This window comes from Pteronotus mesoamericanus, unplaced genomic scaffold, assembly GCF_021234165.1.
Source record: "Pteronotus mesoamericanus isolate MK-2021 breed Mesoamerican mustached bat unplaced genomic scaffold, CSHL_Meso_final contig_221, whole genome shotgun sequence".
In the NCBI taxonomy this organism is placed as follows: Eukaryota; Metazoa; Chordata; class Mammalia; order Chiroptera; family Mormoopidae; genus Pteronotus; species Pteronotus mesoamericanus.
This window is the reverse complement of record NW_026555092.1, coordinates 15,247,300-15,268,025: the sequence shown is the minus strand read 5'-3', so window position 1 is coordinate 15,268,025 and position 20,726 is coordinate 15,247,300. Positions and strand designations below refer to the sequence as shown.

The 20,726-nt window shown below is 42.7% G+C and overlaps 1 protein-coding gene and 1 pseudogene across 1 annotated transcript; both read left to right on the top strand.

Annotated features, from left to right (window-relative positions):
- The first annotated feature begins 456 nt into the window (after positions 1–456).
- Positions 457–20,724, top strand: PPT1 (palmitoyl-protein thioesterase 1). The gene is made up of 9 exons (XM_054572040.1): positions 457–626; positions 7,351–7,460; positions 7,690–7,817; positions 8,850–8,920; positions 10,809–10,911; positions 15,754–15,844; positions 16,668–16,766; positions 18,069–18,140; positions 19,273–20,724. Exons 1-9 carry the CDS (start codon positions 503–505, stop codon positions 19,393–19,395), a joined length of 921 nt encoding a protein of 306 aa, XP_054428015.1. The 5' UTR covers positions 457–502; the 3' UTR covers positions 19,396–20,724.
- LOC129069430 (transforming protein RhoA-like) lies at positions 1,293–4,922 on the top strand (annotated as a pseudogene).
- Positions 20,725–20,726: the final 2 nt, after the last annotated feature.

Genomic DNA, 20,726 nt, shown 5'->3' with positions numbered 1-20,726 from the left:
AACTACCACACTCCCTGCCTTCTTTGGCCCTGGCTAGAAATTATCCCTCTCCTTCCGTTTTTAATAGATAGCTAAGGTCTCCCTTCCTTCCTTCTTTTCCCAAAGTTATTTTTCTTCCAAAGGCAGTACAGTGCAGAGATTAAAAGCAACGACTTCGGAACCTCCAATTTGCTCTCTCCGCGACCTTGGCACCTTACCCAAATTCTCAGTGCCTCAGTGTCCTGACTGTGAAATGGGGAGAAGTGCATACAGTTGCTACGAGGATAAATCAGTGAACAGATATAAAAGCACCCAGAGAGGTGTTTGATGTGGAGTAAGTGCTGCATAAACGTTAGTATTCATTTTGTTAGTGGCTGTCACCGTGGCGGACAGCCTACCTAGAGCCTCACGTCAGAGAAGACGCCCATCCCGCGGGGCAGCCCCGGCGGAGGCGTGAAGGAAGCGCGACGTCGGACCCGCGCCAGGCCCCGGCTCGGGAGCGCGCTCACGTGGCCGAGCCAAGATGGCGTCGTCCAGCTCGTTGTGGTTCTCGGCTGTTGCTCTCTTGCTGGCGTCCTGCGCCACCCTGGGGATGGGGCGCTTCGGCCCGCCCGCGCCGCTGCCGCTGGTGATCTGGCATGGGATGGGTGAGTCAGTAAGAGGAGTTTTGCAACTCTTTCCCTCTTTCATCCTGGGTTCGCGTCTGCAAAGGGAGAGTGCGAAGGGCGAGGACCGTGGTCACACAGAAGCCGGCTGGCGGGATATTAGGAATTGGGGGCTGCTTTGCATTGGGAAGGGAGAAGGGCAAGGATCTGTCCTTTCGTGAGGGCTCCCAGACGTCTGTGGACTGAGTTCGGGTTTTACATGCTGAACTTGTTTAATCAATCGCCAGCAGTGGCGTCAGGATGCGGTATCTGGCACTTGTTCTCTGAGAGCTGGACTGTGGCTGTGTGACCCAGGCATCCATCCTTTTATTCATTCACACTTTGAACAGAAATTTGTTAGGCACCTATAGTTCATTTATACATTTAACGCACACTTATGAGCACCTATAGATGCTGAGAATACAGTAGTGAGCACAACAGACTAAATTATTTGCCCTTTTGTAACTCACTTTCCAATGGGAGAGACAGACTATAAAGAAATAAGTAAAACATATAGTATGTCAAATGGTGATAAGTGCGATGAAAAAAAGTAAAACAGAGAGGGGTGGAGAAACTGAAGATTGAGGCTTGCAATTTTATAGAGCAAGATCAGGAAAGGATTCACTGAGAAAGTGACATCTGAGCAAAGATCTGAAGTGGACAAAGAAGATGCCCTGTGGCTGCCTGGTCGAAGGAGTAGCAAATGCAAAGGCCCTGAGGCAGAAGTATATCTGGTATGTTTAAGAAACTACATTCACCTGACCAGTGTGGCTCATTTGGTTGGGTGACATCACAAAACAAATAGTCTTCAGTTTGATTCCTGGTCAGGGCACAAGCCAAAGGCAACTAATGAATGTTTTTCTCGCACATGGATGTTTCTTCTCTCTCTCTCCTCCTCCCTTCCCTAATCTCTAAAAATAAAAAAAATAAAATAAAATCTTAAAAAGAAAAAAAGGAAAAAGAAACTATATGCAGGTCAGCGTGGTGGGAACTGAGTAAGCAAGGAGAAGGAAAATAGGGGTAGGTCAGAGGGTGGGGGGACGGAGGCTGCAAGTGTTAGGCCTACTAAGGCTACTATAGGGACTTCGGCCCGAATGAGGTGGGAAGCCCTTGAAGGGGAGAGTGGAGATAGATGAGTGACATGATCTTAACTCACATTTTAAAAGGGCCGTTGCAGTTGTAATAGATTGTGGAGATCATGGACATTTGCAGGGAGACAAGGTAGGAAGCTATTGCAGTAATTTAAACAAGAGATGATGATGGCTTGAAACAGTATAGTAATATGGAGAAGTGGTCAAAGTTTGGAATATTTTGAAGGTGGAACCGATGGGATTTGCTAACAGATGAGATGAAGGATGAGAGAGAAAGAAAGGAATCAAGGCTGACTCCCTTGAGTTTTGGCCTGAACAACTACAAGGATGAAGTTGTCATTTTACCAAAGCGCAGAAGTCTTTAAAGGAGCACACGTGGGGAGGGGAGAAGTTCAAGGATCTGCTTTTGAACTTACTAAATTTGAGATGCTTGTTAGACACCCAAGAGATGTTGTAGATGTATTTGGAGTATGGAATCCAGGAGAGAGATAAAGTCCAGAGATTTAAGTTGGGGAGCCTTCAGCATATAGCTGGTATTTAAAGCCATGAGACTGGGTGAAATAATCTAGGGAGTGTACACAGAAGAGGGGAGAGGTCTGAAGATTGAACCCTGAGACACTCCCAACAAATGGAGGTTGAGGAGATGGGGAGGAACAAGCAAAGAAGATGGTGATGGAACAACCAGGGAGGTGGAGGAAAGTCAGGAGAGTACAATGTCCTGGGGATCAGGTGACAATGTTTCAAGAGGAAGGGAGTAATCAACTATATGGAATGTTGTTGACAAGTCAAGTAAGATAAGGACAGAGAATTGGTTGTTGGATTTAGCAATATCAAGATCACTAAAGACCTCAACAAAATGGGGAGAGGGAGAACCTTAATGGGATGGGTTGAAGGAAAGTGTTCAGGGAGGAATTAGAGCCCCCAAATACTGATAGTTCTTTCAGGGTTCTGTGCCAGGTCCTGGGGCTGCTACAGAGGAGATAAACAAGAACACAAGGTGCTCCGGGTCTTCCCAGACCAGTCAGTCCATAAGGCAGCAGGGAAGTAAGCAAGAATTATAGTTCAGCGTGGCAAATGTTTTATGAGAGAAATCAAAGATGCTGTAATCCTTAGCTTTTTCTTCTTTAAAAACTAATTCTTAAGCTTCCTCTCAGCCTACTTCTCCCACCCAGTGGCCAACCACTTTGCTTCCCATTCCTATTTCTGGTTCCTTAAAACAGGAAAAGAAACAGGGCAGGGCCTTGGGTGAAACAAGGAAGCCCCGCAGGCAGCAATTTTCACCATTTTTCATGTCATGGCACACAGAAACTAATTACTAAAATTCCGTAGCACATCAAAATATATACTTTTAGCCGATTTGACCAAAAAAACCCAAAAGAAGTATGATTTTGATTCATTCACACTGGACGGCTGTTTTGTGGGCTGTTGTCATTTTTTATTTTACAATCTAAGGGAAAAGAGGTCAGTCCTCCTGACTGACTAGTCAGGCATTGCATATTTTAAAAATTCTCATGGCATACCACTGTGCCTGCCTTAGCATGCTGATTGAAAACCCACTACCCTGGAGTGTATGATTTAAAGAAGCACTCACTCTGGAGTGCATACAAGTTCATGGTCAGCACTTGCATGAACCTGAGAGTGAACCTTAAATTTTGTGTCTTAGGTACTTCGCATGTCTTACCCTAGTCCTGGCTTAAAGAGAAATTCAGTTCTAAAATACTTTTGAGTCCATTAACCCAAAATGTCCCTGATGATAAGGGAGGGCAATTTGCACCTCTGCTTATTTTTCATTTGTCAATTTGGTGTTTTATTATAATGTATGTGTTTTTGAAGTTTATTACTTAATAAACGTGAGCTAAGCAAAAAATGTGGTTTTTTTTTATTGTGGTGAAATTCATGTGGCATACAATTAAGTATAATAAAGTGTATAATTTGGTGGCATTTAGTGTATTTATAGTGTTGTACAACCACCACTTTCCTCCAATTTTTTTTTAATCTTCACTAGAGGATATGTTTATTGATTTTAGAGAAAAAGGGAGGTGGGGGGAGAGAGAGAGAGAAACCTTGATCAGTTGCCTCCAATACGTGCCCCAACTGGGGATCAAACCTGTAACCTAGGTATGTGCTCTGACCTGGGATCGAACCGCAACCCTTTGGTGTACGGGAGGGACAACAATCTTACCAACTCAGCGACTGGGCCAGGTCCACTTCTCTAGTTTCAAAACTTTTTTTTTAGTCACCCTAAATAATCATTCTTCATTCCCTGTCTGCCTCAACCCCCTGAAAATGTTCAATCTGCTTTCTGTCTGTATGGATTTGTCTGTTCTGGGTATATTATATAAAAGGGATTATACGAGGCCCCCCCGCCGCCGCCTACCCTCACTTGGTGGCTCCCGCTCCCCACCCCGCTGTCCTCTGCCTGCTGTTCTCTGTAGGTTCTCTGGTTAGTCTGCCGTTAGTCAGCCACAGCCTCTTCCAACACCTGCCCTAGTCTCCGAACCTGCAACTCGCGGACAAGCGTCCTCGGCCCAGAGAGGCCAGATTCGGAGCCGTCGCTTGAGTGCCTTTCATCTGAGAAGTTTGAGGCACTTTGTAGAACTCCTGCCACACAGGCCGTGGGTCTTGCAGCACATTTGTAAGCCATGGCTGCCATCCAAAAGGAGATGGAACCTGTGGCAAGACTTGCTTGTCATCGTTTTTAGCAAGGACCAGTTTCCAGAGGTATATGTACCTACAGTGTTTGAGAACTATGTGGCAGATATTGAAGTGAATGGAAAGCAGGTGGAGTTGGCTTTGTGGGACACAGCTGGACAGGAATATTATGATCACTTGAGGCCCATCTCCTACCCTGACACCGGCGTTATACGGATGCATTTCTCCCTTGACAGCCCCGATAGTTTAGAAAACATCCCAGAAAAATGGACTCAGGAAGTCAAGCATTTCTGTCCCAATGTGCCCATCATCTTGGTTGGGAACAAGATGGGTCTTCGGAATGATGAGCACACAAGGCGGGAGCTAGCCAAGATGAAGCAGGAGCCAGTAAAACCGGAAGAAGGCAGATATATGACAAACAGGACTGGCGCTTTTGGGTACATGGAGTGTTCAGCAAAGACCAAAGATGGAGTGAGGGAGGTTTTTGAAATGGCCCCGAGAGCTGCTCTGCAAGCCAGACGTGGGAAGAAAAAAATCTGGGTGCCTTGTCTTGTGAAACCCTGCTGCAAGCACAACTCTCAGGGGGTTAATTTTGAAGTGCTGTTTAGTAATCTTAGTGTATGATTACTGGCCTTTTTCATTATTCTGTAATTTACCTAAGATTACAAATCAGAAGTCATCTTGCTACCAGTATTTAGAAGCCAACCATGATTATTAATGATGTCCTACCCACCTGACCTGCCGGTGTCCTTCTGACACCGCTCTAATAACCCTCCTCTGCACTCCCACCGGATACACCGGTTCTAATTCAAGGAATTTCTTAACTTCTTGCTTCTTTCTAGAGAGAGAAAATGGTAACTTTTGTGAATTAGGCTGTAACTACTTCATAACTAACATGGCTTGCCTGTCATCTGTCAGCTGTAAGGTACTCTGGTCAGTCACCACTTCAGACCTTTCCTCCTCAACAGATTTCATTGGCAGAGCCCTGGAGTGGGCATCCAGTTTTTTCAAAACGTGCTCAACCAGAAAGGCCCAAGTCCATGCAGCTGTGGCAAAGTTACAGTTCTGTGGTTTCATGTTAGTTACCTTATAGTTACTGTGTAATTAGTGCCACTTAATGTATGTTACCAAAAAATAAATATATCTACCCCTGACTAGATGTGGTATTTTTTGTATAATTGGATTTCCTAATACTGATATTTGTCATCCTCACAGAAAGTGTATTATTTTTTTTTTTTTAAAGAAAGTGTATTTGAAAATAAAGTCAGGTGGAAATTCAAATAAAAAGGAATCATATGATATGTGACCTTTTGTATCTGGCTTATTTCACTTACAGTGTTTTCTAGGTTCATCCACATTGTAGCATGTGTCAGTACTTCATTCCTTTTTACGGCCGAATGTTATTCTGTTGTATGTATATGAGTATACGTGACAATTTGTTTATCCATTTATTCATTGATGGACATTTGGGTTATTTCTACCTTTTACCTGTTAAAAATAATGTGGCTATAAATATGCACATGCACATTTCTGTATGGACATATGTTTTTATTTCTCTTGGGTATAGATGAGGTCTGTCCGGAAAACATCCAGCCATTGCTAATGTGAAGAGGACAGCTTGCACAACTTTGATGTAACCTCGCAGCCAAGGAGAGTGGACTGAAATGCACATGTGTGAACAATGACAGCTTCATTGCATTGGTCCGTGGGGGTGGTAGACACTGTTGAGTGAACATTTGTACTGTGTGGCGATAGCATTTAAAATGGCAAGTAGAGCAATGAATCTGCATCAAATTTTGCGTTAAGCTTGAACATTCCTCTATGGAAACTATTCAGGTGAGGCAGAATGCTGCAGCTATGGGCAACTGGTGATTGGCAGCTTCATCACAACAACACGCCTTCTAATGCATCACGTCTTGTACAGAGATTTTTGGCAAAACATCAAATCACCCAGATGACTCAGCCCCCCTACAGCCCAGATTTGACAGCCTGAGAATTCTGGCTTTTCCCAAAGCTAAGGGAAGAGATTTCAGAACACCAATGAGATTCAGGAACATAACGATGTGGCAGCTGATGGCAATTGAGAGAACTGTGAGGTCCCAAAGTGCCCACCTCGAAGAGGACTGAGACGTCATTGTCCTGTGTACAATGTTTTTTGTATCCTGTATCTTCTTCAATAAGTGCCTCTTTTTCACATTACATGGCTGGATACCTTCTGGACAGACCTCGTATATCTGGAAGTGAAATGGCTGGGTCATATGATAACCATATATTTCACTTTTTGAGGAACTACCAACATGTTTTCACAGTGGCTGCGTCACATTACGTTTCCACCAGCCATGTACAAAGGTTCCTATTTCTCCATATCCTGCCAGTGCTTGTTATTTTCCTTCTTTAAACTTAACTAGTAAACTATTCATTAAAGCCATCCTAGTAGGTGTGAAGTGGTATCTCATTGTAGTTTTTTTTTAAACTTTTATTTATTGATTTTAAGGGGATAGGAAGGGGGAGGGGGAAAGAAACATTGATTTTTTTTGTTCCACTTATTTATGCATTCATTGGTTGATTCTTATATGTGCCCTGACCTGGGATTGAACCCACAACCTTGGTGTATCAGGACCACACCTTACCCAACTGAACTACCTGGCCAGCATTCTCATTGTAGTTTTGATTTGCATTTCCCTAATGACCAATGATGTTCAATATCTTTTCAGGTGTTTCTTGGCCATTTGTATATCATTTTGGAGATATGTCTGTTGAAGTCCTTTTCCCCATCTTTAATTAGGTTTCTTCATGTCATTGAGTTGTAAGAGTTCTTTGTATATTCTAGATATTAAACCTTCATAAGATAGATGTTTTGCAAATGTTTTCTCCCATGCTATATGTTGTCTTTTCACATTCTTGATAATGCCCTTTGAAGCACAGAAGTTTTTAAAAAATAATGTTTCGATTCATGAGTTCTCATCATTGTCTTTGATGTCTAGGAGACAGCTGTTGTAATCCCTTAAGTATGGGTGCTGTCAAAAAAATGGTTGAGAAGAAAATACCTGGAATTTACGTCTTATCTCTAGAGATTGGGAAGACCCTGATGGAGGTAAGGCTCTTTTTGTAGCCCTGTTCCTTTGAAGGTTTGCTGACTAAATTCAGGGGGTGTACCATTAAAATGCTTTACCTTGTATTTTTAGCAGCAAATCATGCAATGACACTTTAACTGTTGAGTGGCCTGTGTGAGGACACCAACCTAAACAAGTTTACCTCTTAGAGAAGACACCAGTGTTTGTTTTCAGTCCCATCTTTTCACTTCTCTGCGGCTCCTCTTTTAGGATGTGGAGAACAGCTTCTTCTTGAATGTCAATACCCAAGTAACAACAGTGTGTCAGATTCTTGCTAAGGATCCTAAGTTGCAGCAAGGCTACAATGCTATGGGATTCTCCCAGGGAGGCCAATTTCTGTGAGTTCATTTCTGTTACACCAATTACATGGAATTGATTTCCTTTTCTCTTATTCAGATAGATCCACTCCTCTAATTCTTTTTTTTTTTTTTTAATCCTCACTCAATGACATGCTTATTGATTTATTGATTTTTTTAGAGAGAGGGAAAGAGAGGGAGAGAAACCTAGGTGTGGGAGAAAAACATCGGTCCGTTGCCTCTAATACATGCCCCAGCTCAGAACTGAACCTACAGCCTAGGCGTGTGCCCTGACCAGGAATCGAACCTGTGACCTTTTGACTTATGGGATGACTCTCCAACCAACTGAGCCTCATCTGCCAGGGTGTCTAGTTCTCTTTGGATCTTCACCTGTCTTGGAAGAGAAACTATTATTTTTTCATTTTTTTTCAAGCTATAAGAGAAAGTATATTTAGAAAGTCAGAAAGGTAGAAGTGAACTGTAGAAGAGATGGGCTCAGAGGCAAAAGCAAGGCCCTTGGAGCTAAGGAGAAAGAGAGAGAAGGAAAACCCACCTGAGCGGAGGGGGTGGGGAAAGGTACCAGCGTGCTCTGTAGGGAGAGCCACTTGGAAACTATTCTAAAATTTTTCCATAAAGAAGCTTTATGGAACTTCTTTTCTTTCTTTTTTTATCCTCACCTGAGGACATTTTTTCATTGCTTTTAGAGGGAGAGGAAGGGAGAAAGAAAAACACTGATGTGAGAGAGACAGACGCATGCCCAGTTGCCTCCTGCTCGCACCCAGACTGGGACTGTACACACCTGGACTGGGGAACGAGTGCCCTGACTGGAATAAAAAGCGCAGTCTTGGGGTTATGGGACAGTGCCCCAGCCGGCTGAGCCGCGCAGGCCAGGGCTTTGGAACTTATGTTTTATGAAAGAATTAAGATTTGTGTTTGGTCGTATCAAGGGAAAATCCTGAAACTTGGTGGCCTTGGGAAACTACAGAGAATTAAGTATCTTATTCTGAGAAATTTTGTGTTGGGGCTACATTTCCATCTGATAGTCATAACTGATAACCCTTTTCCCCTTCTCAGGAGAGCAGTCGCTCAGAGATGCCCCTCACCTCCCATGGTCAATCTGATCTCAGTTGGGGGACAACATCAAGGTAACTTTGGCCTCTTTGCCTCCTTTTTTTGAATGTTCTAGCCCACATGACCAATTGACTTAAAATAAAATAAAAAAATAATCTAGCAGCTCTATTTGTGCAAAAAGTCAGCCACCCTCGCAAAATTCTGTTTTCCCAGCTTATCAGACTAGCCAGCATTCCCGAAAAAACAGGAAGAGACTTGGGGTGCCATAGACCCAAACACATGTGAATCATTAAGTTGCCATCTCTCTCTCTCTCTAGTTTAATTAACGTGATTTCCTGGAAGTGAGATGGTCGCAGCCACATAGCACGTGGTCGGGTTAAGGAATTAGGAAAGTCGAACAACCTTTTCTGTTTTCTAACATTGGTGACATCTATAGAGTTTAGGCTTATGCAAAGAATGTCTAAGCTCTTTTTGTCTGTAAATGAACAATAGTGATTAAATCCTTCAGAGAAAATGGGTTTCCTGTTTAGGCAGAATTACAGACTTTAAAAAAGGTTATATCTTCAGAATAGAACTTTATCTCTGTTCTGATAAGCGTAACTATTAGGCGATATAGTGTAGGGGTAGAAGGGTTCTCCTTATAATCAGGAAACTGGATTCACCCAATTAACTGTTACTGATTGGGCAAGTGATTTGGTATCATCGGTCCCTTTCACAGATGAGGGAAACTAAAATAAGGCCCTGCTCTTCTTGCAGGAATTTTTCAGAGGATGAAGTGAAGTAATAGGCAGGAAAATAATTTCTAGAAGTATTATTCAAGTGCAAATTGATTAAAACAGCTTTATCATTTGTTCATTCAAGAAATATGTATTGAAAACCTATAAACAAGACAGACAAGGTCCCTGCCTTCATGAAACATCCATTCTAGTTGAGGTGGGGTGAGTATAGACATGAAACAAATAAAATACAGTCAGTGGTAACTAAGATAAAGAAAAAAATGGGTTACGACTTGATAGAATGGTGGTCGCATTGGGTGCAGGTGTGGGCTCTGAAGCGCGATCTGCCTGTGTTCATCTCTTGGCCGTGTCACTGACTGTCTACCCTTGGGCGAGATATTAAATGTCTCTGTTTTAAACGTATTTGTAATATGGGGCAAATAATGATTTGATGGTTGTGGGGATTAAATTAGTCAGTGTGTGTTCAGCACTATGCTTGGTACCCCAAAAAATGTTATTGAGGAGGATAATGAGGATGAAAGTGTAACTGGGAGAGGGGAAGGAAGCGGGGTTGGATGCTACTTGCGGCAAGGCAATCAGATATGACTTCTCTAAGCTAAGACCTGCGAGGTGCAAGTGAGTCCAGCCATTGAAGCAGCAAGAGAAGTACAGGCATACTTTGTTTTATTGCACTTTATTTATTGTGCTTCGCAAATACTGCATTTTCATCAACATCTGGGGAGACCCTCCACCAGCAAAAAGATTACAGCTCACTGAAGTTCCAGATGATGGTTAACAGTTTTAGCAATAAAATATTTTCTAATTAAGGTATGTGCTAATTAGGTCTAATTATGTTTTTAGACCTAAGACTGTCGCACACTTAATAGACTACAACATAGTGTAAACATAGCTTATATGCACTGGGAAACCAAAAAACTCAAATGGCTCATTGTGATATTCACTTTATTGCAGTGGTCTGGAACTGAACCTACAGTATCTCTGAGGTATGCCTGTACATCCTCCAGGGAGGAGCAGGTGCAAAGGTCTTTATGCAGAAAAGAGTGGGAGTATAAGGAGGTAGCTGGTTATAGCACTAATCCTCAATACATTATTTTCTTGAAGAATACATGAAAGAAATTAGGGTTAAGCTCTGGCTTTTTCTGTTGTTTCTCATAGTGCCTTGTATATAGTAGGTATTCAATACATAATTATTGAAGGAATGGATAATTGTCTTCTATTACTCTAGGTGTTTTTGGACTCCCTCGGTGCCCAGGAGAGAGCTCTCACATCTGTGACTTGATCAGGAAAACTCTGAATGCTGGGGCTTACAGGAAAGCTATTCAAGAACGGTATGTATGGTTAGCTGAAAAGGACTTAACTGTCACTGCCTGAAAACACCATGCTGACTTTCATGCTAACAGTGATTCCTGGTGATATTCAGATGAGATTGTTTTTGTAAATATCTCTGTACTATCTGCTCAGTTTTATTGTAAACTTAAAACTGCTTTAATGTTAATTTTAAAAAGAAAGGGAAGGCTGCCCTGACTGGTGTGGCTCAGTTGGTTGGGCGTTGCTCCACAAAGGGAACGGTCTCCAGTTCCATTCCCGGTCAGGGCGCATGCCTGGGTTGCAGGTTTGGTCCCTGGTCGGTGCATGTATGAGAGGCAACCGATCCATGTTTCTCTCTCACATTTATGTTTCTCTCCCTCTCTATCTCCCTCCCTTCTGCCCTCTCTAAAAACAAATAAATAAAATCTTAAAAAAATAAAAAGATAGGGCATTTTTCTATATAGGAAGAATGTAATTCCAACAGAATAAATGTTTATTTTAAAAACAAACAAACAAAAAGCCTTTAGAAAGTACCAAGCTCAAGGAATTACTGTTAATATTGGAGGAGAGATTATTTTTGTTGTCAGCGGCAAGTGGTTAACCTCTTACAATCAATGTCCCCAACTACTCAAATGTGTTTGGATATTTATTTATTCTCTCCCCCGCACTGTGTGTGTGTGTGTTTGGGTTTTAAAAACACACAGAATCTCTTTTGGAATATGTTCTTGTTCAGTTGTTTCTAAACCAAAATATATATCAGAACCCTATGGGAAATTCATTAAAAATGGATTCTAGGGCTCCATTCCTAGAAACTCAGATTCAGTAGGTCTAGAGTATTAGAGGTGACAACTGAGATTTGAGGTCAACATGCATGGTTATAATATCTGTCCTATGGGTTTTCCAAGTGTATCATTTTTTTCTAATAACAACTCTTCAATACAACACTTCCTTGAAGCAGCCATTTTCCAAGGTATAACTATGAATGACTCAAATAGAGAAAAACAATCTTTTCCTTTTCTTCCATTTGCTGTACTTATAGTCACAAAGTGGTCTTAGGTCTACAACGCCACCTGATGGTCAGTGAAGGAAACTGAGATACTTTATATTTCCATCTTCCCTCTCAAGCAACTCAAACCACTGCATTTATGTCCTACATATTCCTTGTTCTCATGGATTTATATGGCCTCTTTATCATTCTTTTTTTTTAAAGATTTTATTTATTAATTTTAGAGAGGGGGAAGGGAGGGAGAAAGGGAGGGGAACATCAGTGTGAGAGAGAACCATCGATTGGTTGCCTCTTATGTGCCATGATTTGGGGCGCGGGAGTGGGGGAGGGCTGAGCCCACAACCCAGGCATGTGCCCTGATGGGGAATTGAATCTGCAACTTTTCACTTTGCAGGGCAGTGCCCAACTGGCTGAGACACACTGGTCAAGGGACTGGTTCTTTTTTAGGAGATTGTCTCGGTCTGAGGTTAGACACTGTTCCAATTCAGATTCTTAGGAAAGAGATCATGCCCCAGCTCAGGACAGGTTCCTACTTGTTCTCATTAGCTGTGGCCAACCATACCCCCTCCTGTAATTGGCAGGAGGGGACAGGAAGGGTGTAGTTCCCACACAAAGGAGAATGGTTTTAATTTAGGCAGAGACCCCAGAAGACGTTTCTTCTACATTGTTCAGATAATTTAACCATAGCAAAGTAAATTTGATATCTTTACACCCTGAGTAAGCAGTGAGGAAGTGTTTTCAAGTACCAGGCCCGGGCCAGGCGCGGTGGGGACAATGAGTGTAATAGTACCCTCTCACCTCCTGACTGTGCAATCTGCTCTCCAGTTCCCCTCTGAGATACTGGCAGCCCGTCCTGATTTCTCCTTCCTCAGTTTTCCCCGCCACCCCCCACCCCGCAGTGCCACCCTGGCCCTGGCCTGCCGTCTGCCCCTGTGGCAGCTCTGCTCTCCCAACCCGCCCTCTCCTTGGTCCGTGGCTTTCAGAGCGCTTGTCCTCCGTTGTCCCCCTTTGCCCACAACTTGCCACACGTTGTCCTAGAAATACTGACTCAAGCTCCCTCAGATACTTTTCAACTGTTCATAAAAGTATAGAGAGTAATGTAACAAACTACTGTTTTTGTCATATTCTCCTCAGCTATTTTTAAGAACAGGAACATTTCAGATAAAATTGTATTTTTCTACATGTCTCTCCCAAGTCCCATTCTCTGCCTTCCCTCCACAGTGACAACCACTATCAAGAAATCAGAATATAGCCTATTAAAAATTTTTGTATTATATATGGTACATAGCCATAATCAGCCAATATATAATGTCATAATATATATATTTAACATTTTATGTAATGGGTATCTTATTGTACATTTCATTCTACAAAGGATTTTTTTTCACTCCGTATTATGTTTTTGAGGTCTAAACATGTTATTACGTATACATGAAGCCGAGTTGTCTTAATTGCTACATGGCATTTTATTATATGACTTCACGGTTTGTTGATTCCGTATTGCAAATATTTCACCATTTCCAGTTTCTCATTTTAACAAACAACTTTCATAGAACATCATGGGTTGAAAAGCCCAGTTTTCCCCTCCTGTGTTCTGGCTCCACTACTAACACTTTGCCTATGACCATGGGCAAACTACTTAATTAATCACTCTGAGTATGGTTACCTCATTTGTAAACATTATAATAATAATAATACTTACCCTGTGGAATTCTTGTAAGGATTAAATAGGTTAACATATATGAAGTACTTAGAATAGGCCTGGTATATGGTAAGTGCTATGTGGTATTGTCATTATCTCTAAGCCACAATGACTAGAGCCTCAGAGGATAGAGGCTTATCTTACCAAGGATGGCCTGTGGTTGGGAAGTTCTGGCTTGGGAGTGTCCTTTCCTGCCTCTTCACATGCTTCACTGGAAAGAGTGTAGACTCAGACAGATTTAGGCTCATATCTTATCTTTTCTCATGCTGACTGTGTAGCCTTGGGAGATTTACTTAACCTTCCTGAACCTAGCCCCTCAGCGCTAAAGAGGAGGTAATAGTACAAACTCATGCTTCTTCTCTGTCCACCTCCTGAAGGGCCTCTCTCCCCCACCTCCCCATCTTCTGCAGCACTTCCAGCTTCTGCTCATCCTCACTTCCTTCCCCTTGGCTGTCCCATGGGCACTAGGCTTCTTACAAAAGAAAATGTCTTTCATTTCTTCCTGTTGCCCCTTCTTAGCTGTTTCCTTTTCACGCAGAAAGATGACCTTTGAGTACTGCTTTCATTCCTTCTTTTATCCTTAGCCGTTAGGCCTCCCCACTGCCACCCCGAGTCACCAGAACCTGTCTGGCAAGACCCAAAGAGCTTTGTCTTATTTCACTTACATTTTCCAAGGAAATTTGATTGGCCACCTATGCGTACTCAGTGCTCATCGTTTCTCAGCATTGGACACTTGACCACTCGTTCCTAAGGCTTTTTCTTCCCTCGTTCTTCTAACTAGACTCCCGTCAACATCTGTAAATCCTACCTCTCCTTGACTGCCAGGCCTACTTCTTTCACAGCTTGTCTGACTTCTCAACATCATTCTGTTTCATTCGTCAAACCCTTACTACTAAGTATCTGCCCTCTGCCAGACAGTCACTGCTGAGTATCTTACAGTCTTGGAGAGGAGGGACCAGGACCAATATTCTTACATGGTAAGCGATAACAATGTTCAAACAAAATGACGACTACTACTAATAACCAGTATTTTGTAAATGTTTGGAATTCATTACATTTTTTTCTAGAATTGCAGACACTAAACACTTAAAAGCTTTCAGATACATTTATAAACAGATTATAGAATGTCACTCAGACCACTGACAGTCCATCTGCTGCCCCCTTTAACCTCTGTCCTGTCTGCTCCTGGGGGTGAAGAGCTGCCACCATCTCTGAGGTAGTGGGTCCCGGTGGGCCTTAGTGCCACCCTAATCTGCTGAGTGGCGCTTTCAGGACCACTACCCCTGGTGGGCAGCTCTTCCACTCTGGCTGGGGGTTCTTGTTGTAGAAGTTTGGATTTCTTTTCCTGCCATACTGGGATAGAGTCCCACCCATGTTCTAATTCCTCCCTTTCCCCAGAGGACTTCTCCCATTAGGCCCACGCTCAGGCTTCTTTCAAGCTGCAGCGCTGCTGTGCGATGCAGGAACTAAGTGGGAACTAGATGCTGGGAGGATTTATGGTAGAAGTGTTAGGATTGGCGGGGGAGGGTAGGAAGGGAGGGAAGGGGAAGTGGAGACAGGCAGGAAAGTAAAAATGTGTGACGAGAACTGTTGACTTGTGTCTAAAATAATAGTATTATACCACCAGATATCTGCCTCTTGTCCTTAAAAATTACATGACATATATGAGAATCCTGAAAACTAGTATCATCATTCAAGAGTATGATAGATGCTTTGTGATTGAAAGGTCAGACTTCCATCCCAATCTGAAGATGGTGAGGTGGATGAAGAGACAGATGAAAAAGAGATAGATGGGTGAAGAGGGGGCAGAGGTGGTGGGATTTGAGCTGAGTCTTGCAGGATGAACAGGAGGGAAAGGCGGGGTGAAGGAAGGACACCATGTCATGACCTGGAAGCATGATAAGTGTGATATAGCTCAATGTCTCACGGGAACCATATTGATGAGTCCTTTTCCTAAGCTGTAGCACTTTCTTTACTGTGTTAAAGGGCACATCCTTGCCTCAGGTGTCTAGGTAATGAACTGTTTGGTAGGCGGAAATCTTGTCTTCCCTATTAGAAGGTAAGGCCTGGGACCTTTGGCCTTTGTCCTTTTGGAGTCTGTTGGGGCATGCTGATGTGCAGCTTGGTCACCTTGATTCCTTTTTCTTCCTACAGCCTTGTGCAAGCAGAATACTGGCATGACCCCATAAACGAGGACATGTACCGCAACCACAGCGTCTTCTTGGCAGACATTAATCAGGAAAGAGTAAGCACCCAACCCAGGCTGCTGTAGTTATGCTTTCATTTTTCTGTTTGGGGCATTTATCAAAAGATCAGCAGTGACTGTTCACCCAAAATACTCCAGGTGTTTGGGAAACAGAGTGCTGTCTTTTGGTGGGGGAGCCAGTGCTTCTGAGATTCAGTTCCTTTTAGGGAGGCTGAAATGCACTTGACTTTCTTCTCTTAGGTCCTTTCCCATTCCTAGTGTTGAAGCACAGTCAGCGGGTTGCTGGTGGACTTATGTTGAGTTTCACAGCTCCTGTCTTAACTGAGGGAAGTCTTCTTGGTGGATCAAATTTTGGGTCAAATTTTCTCAGAAAAGAGATTTATTTAGAAGAGAGACTGCAAAGGGGACTGCGTGTCCCAAACACAAACATCGTTTGGGAGATTCTGGTAAACTAGGTGGCTCAGTTTATATTGTATTTATCTGGAGGTTTTTTAAAACAATTATTTTGAAAGGGGGGAAAAAAAACAATAGTATAGCAAAACCACTCAGAAATTGCAGCTTATTTTGCTTTGGCTTTCTCTGGCTAGATGTTTTTAACCTATGTAACAGATGCCTGTGGAGTGCAGTGACAGTGACAGATTAATGGTGGCACCATGGTTGGTGGGGACATGCCAGTCAGATAGGATAGTAAGAGGAGGCTGAACAAGGTGCATTCTGGGCAGGAAGCTGAAAAAGCAGCCTGTACCATGGGGAAGAATCATGGTGGTCCAGGGTCTGGGAGACCAGAGCACTGAGAGGCTTCATTTCCCCTGCTGAGACCCGATGGTGGTGTCTCAGAGCCACTGCTGGTCTTTCCCTCCAGGGTGTTAATGAGTCCTACAAGAAGAACCTGATGGCCCTGAAGAAGTTTGTGATGGTGAAATTCCTCAATGATTCCATTGTGGACCCTGTGGATTCTGAGGTGAGGCATTGCTTGGGCAGGCCACAACATGCCAGGAGACCGTAGGAGTAAATGACATTAAAGTACTGCTACCTGTTGGGGAAAACACCTCAGTCCCTTCCACCACTTTTTGTGTACTGCAGGGGTTCTTCAACTGACATCCCTAAGTGGGACACTGAGGGTTGTAAACCCCCTCCATTCAGAATTGTATGCAAAATGATATAGTTGCATTCTCCGAGGAAGGGTCTATCATTTTGATTAGATTTTCAGACCTATGACGCAGCACAAAGTTTAGAACCACCAGCCCGAAGTCTGTAAATCCCTAAGGTTGACATTGAAGGTCTGCCTTAACCTGGCTTCAACCTATTTCTCAAACTTAATCCCCCTTCACTATCCATTGTATACTCTCTGATCAAGCCATAGTGTACTACTTGAAATGCCCCAAGCCTGGCACATGCTTTTTCTCTTGCCTGCCTTTGTTCAAGAAGGATAGTCTCTTAGAATGTCCTTCCCCGGATTTCTCCACCTGATAAGCCCCTATTCACCTTTCAAGGCCAAACTCAAATCAGTTTCTCCATTATGGGTGCCATCACTATTTCAAGTAGAATTTGCTTCCTTTTCTAGAATCAGCCTCTATTATAGCCCTCATCACATCATGTCAGACCACCAGGCCTGCAGGCCAAATCCAGCCTGCCACCTGCTTTAGTGTGGCTCATGAACTAAAAATGGTTTCTACATTTTTAAATGGTAAAAAAAAAAAGATTTTAATTTAATGACGTGAAAAGTATACGGACACAGGTTTCAGTGTCCATAAATAAAGTTCCATTGGAACACAGCCATACACGAGTTTTTAAAAATACTTTCTCCGGCTGCTTTTTGCATTACAATGGCAACACTGAGTGGTTGCAAGCATGTGACTCTTCAAGCTGAAAATATTTTGCATCTGACCTTTATAGGAAAGTTTGCTGACCCCCTGCTGAACAGTTAGTTGTTTCTGTGCCTCATGAGACTAGAGCTTTTTGAAAACAGTGGATATATATGTTCATCTCTGAATGTCTAGAGTTCAGCAGGATTTTCAGAAGATAGCTGCTCCATAATTACAGGAAGCAGAATTTTGGGGAAATTGGAAGGCTCTTTGGAAAGATTAACTCATCTCTCAAGATCTACCCTTAAAAGAGATGACTCAAAACATGCTCTATTTTTCCTCCTTACTACACCCTCATGATGGTTAGTTTGTTGGTAGTCTTAGCTACCAGCCAGTCTTAAATTAGTTTGGCAGTATGTGGCATGTGTTTAATCTGCATATTTCTTCCTTTCCTGCAGTGGTTTGGATTTTACAAAAGTGGCCAAGACAAGGAAACTATTCCCTTACAGGAGACCGCGCTCTACACAGAGGTAACTGGGTCAGGAGAGGTGCTGTCCTTTTCAGCCCCCAGCTCTTAAAGCTACTGCGTTTTCGGGTGATAGACCCTGTCTTGTACGTTCCAGAGCAGTACGTGCTTATGAGGCATCTGACCCACATCTGATAAGGGTGAGGCTAGTTAGGCCGCTGTTGGCACTAGTCTTTTAGGTGCTGCTTTGCAGGTATCTACATCCTGAAGGTCAAAGTACCTGTACTTTATGGTTTTCAAGCATGTCCAAGGGACACATCTCTTAAATTCTTTCTTCTGATAAAAAGGTTTAACACTGGCTTCCTTTGCTGAGGTGCAGACTGGATCAAATCCAACAAGCCCCCAGGCGTAATGAAAACAGACCCGTGTTATTTTAAAACATTGATAGATCCTGATTTTAAATTAGGCACCAAAAAGAAGAGTTCCGCCTGCAGGAGTGATAGTTGTTAACTTTTTTTTTTTTTTTTTTTTTTTTTTTAGCAGTAGGTGGTTTCTCAAGCAGAGCTTGCACCATTTCACCCCCTCCAGCTTCACACTAATGATTTTATGTTGGCAATACTCTCCCAAAAATGCACATAGGCTACTCATGTCTGAACCAGTTGCTTTCTACTAGAATGTCTTCAGATTTCAGAAGCCTATCATCTCCTCTCTTGGCTTTTCTCATGCTTTTGGTGCCCCTCTTAAGTAAAAAGTAAGCTAGGGTCTGTTAAGTTTTTGAAATTACAACTAAGAACCTCCTTATCATGAATCTCAAACTGATCTGGTATTGTCTTAACTGCTTTTCTTCCTACCATACTTGTTCTGTGGCAATTAAGCTACGGGTAATGTTTTCAACTGCAAGATACAAAATTGTCCCAGGTTGGTATCTAAAGGTTGAATGTTTTAAGTTCTCAAGCCAAAGCTCTCCTGTCTTTAGGTCAGTTCCACCTAACTTTTTGAGGGAGTTTTGTCTTCCAGCAGCTTTGGGAAACTTCAGAAAGCAGTGTAAGACTCTATAGAATAATTTCAACTGCATATATTTTTAATACTTAGGGAAAATTGCATTTTGAGAATATATCTCAGGTTAACATTCTTTTTATTTTACTTCAAACCTTTTCACTAAGCCTTTCGATTAATTATGGCCTTCTTCTCCACAGGACCGCCTAGGACTAAAAGAAATGGACAACGCAGGACAACTAGTATTCCTGGGTCTAGAAGGGGACCATCTTCAACTGTCTGAAGAATGGTTTTATGCCCACATTATACCCTTCCTTGAGTGAAACCACTGCAGTGTGCACCAGAGCTCAGGGAGCCCCCAGCACTTACAAACCAATGAGGACTGTTCCCTTCATGCCCAAGCCTGAGCTCCGATCCAGCTTGCAACTAACCCTTCTCTGTAGTCATCATCTAACATGCCCTGCTCGGAGAGACCTCAGATCCAAATCTTATCCTTTGCGTCATCCTATCAGCATATGGTGTTGAATGCAAGTTTAATTAGTTAATAACCATGGAGATTATTTTACAACCATTTGATGTAGTCAAACTGCCTTAGGAATCGGTCTGCTACACGTCTGTGCCAGAACTGTGCCCAGGCTCAGCAGAGAATGAACGGACTAAAGCAATGACACACATTCTAAGGGCAAACATCTTTCTCACAAAAAAAACAGCCACATTTCAAGCCAAGAGAAGGCCAATACCCAGGCCTGATGCTCTTCTTTTGCTGGTGGGGATTTAACCAGGGCGTGGGAAAGTGTTTCTTGGATGTTGCTGCATAATCTGGGGCTGCCCTCCTCTTTGAGTATGGTGTCTTCTGTGGTATCTTAGCAATTATTAGGTTCTGCTAGCCCACCATCTTGCTTCACTAGCACTTTTTGTTTCCTCAGATAGTGATAAATTACTCACTCTGCCACAAAAGGAGGGAAGTAACACCCAACTGGGTTGCTTAAGGGAGGAAGTACGTATTGCTTAACTTAGAAGGGGATGGGAGCAGGGTGGCAGAGAATGTAGAAATGGAAATGTAAAATAAGGCGGCTGGTTCTTTCCATTCCATCCTTGATTCAAGTTATCCTTTCTTAATATGACTAGTGGTCTGGATTCTGAAATCACTGTTACGGGCATTAGGAGGAAATGGGAGGAAAAATGTGAAGGAATCGTATTTACCATTGGAACACTCTTCTGATTTTCCTGTTACACTTCAAACTTGTTTCTGATGTGTTCTGTGAAAAAGACTGTGTGCTCAAAAAGCTTGGAGAATATTGCATACCCCTTTTCTCCTCTTGGAGATAACCCATATTAGAATATTAAGGACTCTGAGAATTCCTATTAGGGTAAAGAAAACCATAATCTACCATTTCCCACACTGTTTAAGCAGACATCTTAGCCCCAACTCCCCTGCCTACGAAAACATCATTTTTTGGAAGATTTGTGCAGAATGCCAGTTTAGGGAAATGACTAGCTATGCCTGAGCTAAGTACCTTGTTAGTGCTATAAAATTTGCCCTTTATTTTTCCTTCACATCTCTCAAACCTTACTTCAACTAAAAGATGAAGCTTAAGGGCAAGAAGTGGGGGGGGATGTGAAAAGAATTGTATGAGGCTGTCTAAAATAAAGA